General features: G+C 38.2%; 1 protein-coding gene across 1 annotated transcript in view; it reads right to left on the reverse strand.

Moving 5' to 3' along the window:
- Window positions 1-3,749, reverse strand: part of LOC107703334 (heparan sulfate glucosamine 3-O-sulfotransferase 2-like) — a 29,475-nt gene extending 25,726 nt beyond the window's left edge. The window contains exon 1 of the mRNA XM_016505924.1: window positions 3,198-3,749. Within this exon, the coding sequence (XP_016361410.1) occupies window positions 3,198-3,730 (533 nt within the window). The 5' untranslated portion in view covers window positions 3,731-3,749. The remainder of the gene's footprint in view (window positions 1-3,197) is intronic.
- Window positions 3,750-9,186: the final 5,437 nt, after the last annotated feature.

Here is a 9,186-nt window from a genome sequence, read left to right on the forward strand (position 1 = left end):
TCCGCCATGGCCTCCCGAGTCCCCGGATCCGCCATGGCACCCCGAACGGGTACCGCTCTGAGGCCCACTGTCCCGTGTCTGTCCTGAGGGACCTCCAGAGTGCCCACCCCCCCTCCCCATTGGTTGTTATATGGCGTGAGGACACGCCTTCCGGAGGGGGGCGTTATGTCAGACTCTGTTCCATGTTTTGTCTGTGTCTTGCTCCCCAGGTGTTCCTTTCCCATGTTTAATTTGTCCCAGGTGTTCCCCATGATGGTTCATTGATCCCAGGTGTGTCTTGTCATCCCCTCCTCCTGTGTGTATTTAAAGTGTTCCCAGTCCCTAGTTCTCTGTCCGCTGTTGAACGTCTTCCTGTGAACGTCTTCCTGTGTTCGTCTCCCTTGGTTCATGCAAATAAAGTCCTGTCAACATATTCTCCAGCGCCTCCTCGTCCCTCGTGTGTGTGCAACGTGACATTAGTGGTGATGTATAGATGTGAAACACTGATGTCATAGTCATATCCAGTGACCTTCAGTAATTGTTGATTCTGGAAGTCTGGACAAAAAAAAGTACAAACCCTGGCATGTAATATCATTGTTGTTTTCATGTTTACAATTCTCTGATGTTGGATACTGGTCACATTCGATAAACAAGATATGCATATATTTATATTTTTGGTGTTCAAGTGTTTAAATTAGTTTATTTTACTTTTTATGATTTTAATTAATTAATAGCTTTTTATCAACTCACAAACCCACTGCAGTTTTTACATTAAGCATAGTTTGGGAAACCCTGGTGTAATGTAATGTTTAATGCATTTTATGATGTTGATATATTAAAAAAAAATATTATCTCTATACTTTATTTCAATATGGTGAGTTTAATGGTAAGTTTAAACAAGTTTGGTTTTAAAAAAAAGTAATCTAAAAAGAAGTCAGAATACATAACAAAATGAGTAACCAAGATTACATTATTAACTGCAGTCTTCATCATGTAATATGTAATCAGTAATGGACTACAATTTGTAAGTAATCTACCCTATATCAAAGCATCTTATGCTTAATTACCAGCATAGCCATACAAAAACTGTTCCCAGCATCATGAACTACTGTATAATTGTTCATCTTGCTGTAGTTTACAAAAGAACATCCATTACTCTATTGATAGTTTGTGGGCATTTGTTTGTTTGGCAGTCATACTGCACCACGCAATTCCTTTTCATCTCCCCTTTATCCTGGCTCTTTCTCTCCTTACATCTTTTTTCCTCCTAATTTTTTTTCTCTCCATGTCCAAATACAAGGGACTAGCATCGATCCACACATCTCACAAACACATCTGCTTCAATTGATTTAAGCACAGTAGGCTGTTGGTGAGTGGAGTTGTCCCTAACTGAACGCAAACAGAGGAAAAGTGTTTTTTTTTTTTTTTTTTTTTTTTTTTTTTTGTGGTTCCCAGCCTACGAGCAGACTGAACAAGCCGCAACACCTGCTAATGGCTAAAGGGCTGCTCTCACACAGGTATGTACTGTTGGCTTCTATGGATTTTCCCCTTCACGTTTGGACATGGCCCACAGGGAGTCCTCTCTTTCGCTCTCTGTCCTGTCTGAGCTGGGATGTGATGTGTGTGTGTGTAATTACTGAAGCTGAGCTGCAGGCAGACACCGTGCTGGAAGAGGGAAGGGATGATGTTGTCTCCCAGAGACCCCTACTTCACGGCCCTACTACACGCCACACAGAATCGACACAGACTTCTCGTACAGTCGAATGGCCCCCCGATGGGTATTTGAATGGCAGCCCATCAGTAGAAAGGGAAGAAGGAAGGAAGGAGTTGATTCTAATCTGCCCACTGATCAATATTGATCCATGCCTTTCCCTGACAGGCTTTATGGAAGATTTACTCTTGAAAGAGATCCATTGGCCTTTATCTGCATATTTTCCCCCTGAAACCGAACACTGCAATCACTCTGTGTCATTCCGCTCTGGGTCTCTGGCCAAAACACTATAATTCCTGCTCTCTCAGTATGACTTACTGCTAACATCTCCTTGTCAGCAGTTCAAGTTTTCAGCTTTTGTCTTACTGCCACCGCAAAAAGGCAGTTTTCATCATTTTTGCACCCTACTGATCTTACCTTTATGACATTTTACCCATTAGGCAGTTCTTTTTTACGATTTGTGCAATTTTGAAAAATGTGATTTACCAAAGATTGACATTTTCTTTGAGTTTGAGTGGCTCTTGAATTCATGTGATTTAATTATTTTTATTATTATTGAATTGGATCTCAGCTTCCCCTTTTCAAATCAAAATAAATATCAACAATTTAACAGCAGTATACTGCCACACAAATAGTTTGTACTGAGCACTGTTTCTTTGTGAAATACCAACATATTTTGTGTAGTTTTGTTGAGTAATTTGTTTGGCCAATCTGCATTTCAAGAATGGTCTAAATGAGCACTGAAAAATTGTACTAAATGTATCACTCATTTTGTCTGTGTTTATTCCAGGCCAGAGTTTATGTGAGCGGTTTGAAGTGAAAGTGGAGGAGGGAATAGAGTTTGCCTGGAGCAGGTTTTTAAAAGGTGGAACAATTATGTTTTTTTTTCTTCTTGCAAACAATATTGAAGAGTGTGATATTTGCCTGGAGCAAGGAGTGGGTTTAGGAAAAAATACATTGAGTTGTTGTTGTAGTTTTTAAAATTTATTTATTTATTTATTGCATGCTCGATGATGAGGTTTCCTTGACTAATAACACAATGTAAAACCCAAAGTGGAGCTGGAGTGGAGTGATTAGAAAACCTTTTGTGCAGCAAAGGTAAATCTGTGCCACTCATATTATCTGTCCATTTAGGCTTTTAGTCTATGCGCTGCTTTGACCCATAAAGATGATGCTTTGACTTCTTTAGGAACTATTTTCATTGTTGAAAAAGAAACACACAAACTAGCAGGTCAATATTTGTCTGAAATGCATGTTAATCAATATTAATCTCATATTCTCATTATTAATATTAATATTATTCTTGCAGTTGTGCGATGGCACTATATATCCGCATGACTGTGATGACCAATTTTCAGTACAATAGCACTTAAGTGTGATATTGTGTCAGTTTTATAGAGACAATGTTCAAGGTTTTCTTGTATAAATAATGCAATGGTGGATTTTATATTGCCTAATGAAATTTTGAATCCAGAATATATTGCTAAAAGCTAGAAAAGAAACCTACCTGTACCAGTCCAATCCTTTGTCATAGTTTCTATCAAAGAAATGTGGTTCAGTCCCAAGAGCTCGAACATCTGGATGAATCCGGATGAATTCCAACACCGCCCTAGTGCCTCCTTTCTTAACGCCAACTATAAGTGCATTGGGCAACTTCTTATTCCCGTATTTTGGCGAATTACTGTTATTACTCTGCTTGTGATCTAGCACATCTTGTGTTTTCCGAAAGGCTGAATGTTTGCTTTGGTTGCCAGTAAGGTTTAAGAGACGCACAGCCCTCGTCTCGTCCGAGATGACTCTCGCTTTCGCTGATATAGTGCAATAATGTGACTTCTGTAAAAGTTTTTTACTCCCCATGTTCTTCAGACGGACGCAGCGGTGCTCCTCCAATCTCTGGTTAGGCATAATTGTACCGGAGCAGAAGAGGATGCTGTAGCATAGATACATGAAAGACAAAGAGATAGTGAATATAAAAATAAATCTTCTGCTTAATCTGTTTGAAGGTGGCACGATTCGGCTGGACAGGAACCTATATGCCATGTCTCCATGGATGAAAAGACGGCATGTTTTTCTCCGTAAGTTTCTCTGTGAGGTTTGATGGCTGTCTCGTTCTCCCCATCAACTCCGACGGCGCGAATTTACATCTCATTTGGGAAAAGGATAGTTAATATTCCCTACCGGACACACAAAAAGACAGAAAGTCTGAGAAGAGCAGGTATCAATAACGTAAAGTTTCCAAATCAGCAAAAACGTAATTCCACTGCCCTTTAGTTTCAGCGTCGCGTCGCGTCACTTTTGGATCACCTCAGCAACGCACTTGATTCTGTGCTGATGTAGTGTTGAAAATATTTAAAGTAATCCTCTTGTTTGACCTGGTGATGTGCCACAGCATCCTACTAAATGTAATCCGTTTTAGAAATCTCATATTCCAGGTCTAAAAGGCACGTTTTGCTCCCAAGTTCCCAACGCGAAGCCGCGCAGCGCTCGCCTCGTCGCCGCTCAGCTCATGTTTGTGTCTTTCTAAAGTTCTCAAGAGCGGCTTTGCGGCAGTCAAGCGCTCGAGATCAATATTTAAAGACGACGCCTGACGTCACGTCATATTTTCATATTCCTCGTGCGTTTGTCTATTTAAAGGAGTACAGCCCAGCTGCATGTAGCCTACCATTACATTAAGTGCCGTTTTTTCTGCTTGAACTCTCATTTGCCCCGCGTCTTCACGAATTGCTTGCGACCGTGGAGCGGATCCTTAATCGATTCTTTAATTATATTAAATTGCTTATAGTTTTACGAAATTACTTATCCGAGACCCTAAAGTAACCAGCTCTCTGCTTAAAACTATTATTTATGAGGTTCTCACACCAGTGGTGTTAAGAGGATGCTATTTGCACAGTAAATGTGGATTTAAAAAAAGTCTTAAAGTTCAAACTTAAGTCTAATTGCACTTTAATGTAAATAAAGAGCATTTTTGTTCCTTTTTGAGCCTCAAATTGTATACTGACTTTAGCCTTTTTGCTGAGAGAAGAATGTTGAAAATAATAATAATAATAATAATAATAATAATAAGCGATAGCTGAAAACTCACCTCTTTCGTCACCATCTGACTTCATCCTAAAAAAAAGAATAGCTTGTATTTATTTTAACAATGCTTGAAACTTGGTATTACGAGCACTTCCTGTGTCTAATTGCATCTTTAAGATTAATTGCTTGATGTATTCCCCAATTGTAAGTCACTTTGGATAAAAGCATCTGCTAAATGAATAAATGTAAATGTTATATTATAGTATTTTTCACTGGAATCTTAGAGTTTTGGACCTCATGTGTAAACGTTACTATATCAGTCACATACTGAATCCAGTGATTTAAGCATCTGTAAATATAGTTTAGATAGAAATGATCCTTTTCTCTCTCTCACTGTTTTGTAGTTATTTGGAGATATCAGCCTCTATCAGAAGGTTAAATAAGGTACTGAACTGGTGCAAAATCTTTTTAGTTTTAATATCTCCTAAAGACAATTATCAAGACAAACAAACCCTTAATCCTCATTCCCTAATCTGCTGCACAGAGCTTAATTTATTTCAATGTGTTTGTCTAGAGGAACATTATTGTTGACAGGTCTCATTTCTCTTGGAGAGAGAGAGACAGTTTCGAAACGGCTTTGGTTTGCACAGGTGAAATCCCTACGATTACAATCATCCTCTCAGAGCGGAGGATTTTAATGTCCACATGTCTTAGTGTGGAGTAGAAGGCTGAAAGTGATAAACACATTCTCATTAACATTGCTTGCTTTTATTGGATATAATCCTAAGTGGCCTGTACTTCTGCTTACAGGCAAACAAATAATTTCTAACCTCTGTCATCTCCAAAGGCTTGGATGTTGTAGACATGGTTTGCACAAGAGAACCAGAGCATTTTAGTCAGCAAATGTCACTCGTTTGGTGTCGTTCTGACATTTCCTACAAAATACTGAGTGTGCAGGTTATATTTATGTAATGTTGACACCAGGAAATGAGCACTGTACCCCGGAATAATGTGAACTTATTAGGGTTACCAGTCATTCAGTGAAAACCTGCCTTGCGATAGCTTTCTTTCTTTTTTCTTTCTTTCTTTCTTTCTTTCTTTCTTTCTTTCTTTCATAACAAAAAAATACCTGCCCCAAAGGTCATAGCATGTAAATATATAATGCAAGCTATGGGACTATTCTCTTCAGTGAAAGCATGGGGTTTACAGAGAGAGTGTCTATCTGTAGACAATTTTCCCAATTAGTGGGGCACCAGAGAGTCTGTCTTGCTAATCAGCCACCCTTGCTGTGATTCTGAATCCGCTTTTAGTGAAATGTGATCAGAGACCATAGATCAATTGGGACAACAGCATTGGCCCAGATGACATTGATACAATTAAGCATGGGGCTTCATTAACCTTTTCAGTCCACCAAGCACTGAGCCTCGTTCTTCATATCTCTAAATGTGATCAGGAGCGTTCCCTACAACATATACAAATGTTATTTGCTGCAGAGGTTAGTGCTGTGAGATATCATCTGAAATAACCCAGGTCAAAGTGCGGTCAGCCTATAAAGAGTTGTTTAATTTTTAGTGTAACAATTTCAAACTCTGCTGGATGTAATATTTCCAGAGGAGTGGAGTGCCATTTCAAAATGATTTTCAATTACATGGTTATATCCTGGAATGACACATCTGGGGGTTGTTTTCACCTACCTATTTAATATGTTTTTGTAACTCTACTATGTATTTCCCATTACATGTTTCCATTACATGTTTCAACTACCACCTTCTCCTTAGTTCTTTCTTGAGCGTGATGATTAGATTGACAAAACACTGAAATGACAACGAATTTCGTTGATTAGGATGACAGAATTTAAATTTTTAGGTAAACTATAAATGCAATGGGAAACATGTAATGTCATCCTTTACTTACCCATGCCATTTCAAATCTGTATTACTTTCTTTCTTCTGTGGAACATAAAGCTATTTTGAAGAATATTGGTAACCAAACAGTTTTATTTACCTTTGACTTCTGTCAATAATTTCTCAAAATATCTTCCTTTTTGTTCCACCAAAGAAAGCAATTTGAAAACCACTCAAAATCACTCAAAATTATTCTGTCAGCATTCTGCCATCAATTACTCACCTTATTTATTTATTTTATTTTTGCACCAAGATTTGAAAAATGCCATCTTTTGTATTCCACAGAACAATGTCAGGGTGAGTAAATGTCGACAGAATTTTCATTTTTGCATGAATTATCCCTTTATTGTAACAATGCACTCATTTAAGCATCATGCTGCTGTCCATGGTGCTGAAATCTGCTTCTTGTCAAAAGAGCTTTCTTTCATACAGACATAGTAACCTTTTAGTCGTGCGTCAAATGGTCTTGATGTTAAAATATTTTGCTACACCAACAATAAACACACAAAGCTAGATATAACCTAACTGTGTTACTCTTTTTGCAGTAGCAGCACTGCAGAGTGACCCCTCAAAGAGACACAATAAAAAACAAATAAAAAATTTAAAACATAATAAAAAAAACTAAAAGCCAGACAAGTAAATCATCTGTACTTGTATTTACTCATACATACATGTTCTTTTCTCTTGAATGGATAATGTGACTATTTATTAATTAGTTTAATCCACAAGAGTTTATTTCTTGTTTAATTTTCTTATTTTTGTCGAAAGATTAGTCCTAATTGTGGCAGGGTTACCAGTCACTGTCTCACTCTCTGCAAATGAAATAATTCAATCTGCAGGTTTTGTCCTCCTTGTCGAAAGGAACGGGGTATTTTAGATGTGTGCTCTTTGTGTTACCTTTAACACAGGGCTGAGCCATTTCTCTCTAAGCTCCAATCACCATTGTACGACTGTTCATTCCTCTGAATTCGGTTTGGGGCAATCATTCAACAGTAATAAGATCAGAGCCCTTGCTTGCATGCATCATTCTCAGCCTCAAAGACTGGAAGAAATTTTCTTACCCCCTCTTTGCTTCAAACCTTTGCAAGTGGAAAATGTGACAGTTTCGACCGTAGTGTGTTTGCCATTAGCGGCGTTCCAGAGGCATATCTCTTATTTCTTATGGGAAAGGTAATATCGTGGAACCAGGCATCCAGGAAAGGCCATTGAACAGCAGGTTACTGCTTCCCCTGCCAATGACCGAATCAGCTAATTGTCACTGACATTTTTCCTGTGTTGTTTAAATCAGAACTGTTTTGATCCATCGATCGCTAATGTTTGCTCACCAAAGGGGGACATGAGTTAGAAATGTCACCCGTTTGGTCATCAGCCCAGAGTCTTGGTTGAGCCTTTCTCTGGAACCTGGTAATTGTCACCCAGTCTGTATTGGCAGTAGTCAGCAGGAAACTCAGCAGGCAGTGATATTTACAGATATTCCTGTCCAGAGACCTGCCAGCATACACCCTCATTTTAGCCCCACAGTGTAGTTTGCAGGCAGCAGGGAAAAACAACTACAGCATATTTCCTCTTCAATTAGAGATGATTCCATTTTTTGCTAAAATAAGACTTTTTTGCTTTTCCAAAAAAAAGTATAAAGTAAACCCGATTAGCATAAGTCAAAACAAACCTTTTTGTCTGGAGAAAAAAAATAAATAAATAAAAGGAAACTTCAGGCGTTTCAACTGATAACACTTTAGTGCAATTGTAAATGGTTTGCGGGCAGCGAGGGTGGTTTGGCTTTTTGATGGATAGTTTAATGACACTTACAACAACACACAGGATCCTGTATCTCAGAATGTCATCTTGAAAATTGCCAGTAATTTATCTAGTCTGGCTTGTCTCTCTACAAGACGGCTGAACACTTCACTGTAAAATATTATTAGGGTGTCATAAAGCTTTCCTCATATATTACAAATGAGCCACCCATGCAGTTGATATTAAAAACTGTTTTAGGTCAGTTCAATTACAATACTGTTTTCTCCGGTGATTTGTAGTCTATTTATCAGTATTCCTTATCTTATAGTAATTTAATGGTTATCATTGATATTTGAAGTGCAGGAGTTTGATCAAGACTGAGTAGATGATCATTAACTGGGCCGGCTGCTCCGACTGGCATTTGGTAATTTCCTCTGACTGGCAGAATTCCCAGATTTATTCGGTTGAGTCTTCAACACTGTGGAATATTTCATATTTTTGATGTTCATGCACAAGACAGCACATGTGACTCCTATTTCATTTTGATCTGTGTGTGTTTTTTTGTTTTTTTTGTTGGTTGATCGGTTGGATGGTTTGGTAACACTTTACAATAAGGTTTCATTTCTTAACATTAGATAGTTACATTAGTTAACACAAACTAATAATTAAAGGAATAGTTCACCCAAAAAATGACAATTAAAATTTTACTCATCCCCAAGCCATCTAGGATGAGTTTGTTTCTTCATCAGAACAGATTTGGAGAAATTTAGCATTACATCACTTGCTCACCAATGGATCCTCTGCAGTGAATGGGTGCCGTCAGAATTAGAGTCCAAACAG

Source organism: Sinocyclocheilus anshuiensis, unplaced genomic scaffold (genome assembly GCF_001515605.1).
Source record: "Sinocyclocheilus anshuiensis isolate Anshui unplaced genomic scaffold, SAMN03320099.WGS_v1.1 scaffold58, whole genome shotgun sequence".
Taxonomy (NCBI): domain Eukaryota; kingdom Metazoa; phylum Chordata; class Actinopteri; order Cypriniformes; family Cyprinidae; genus Sinocyclocheilus; species Sinocyclocheilus anshuiensis.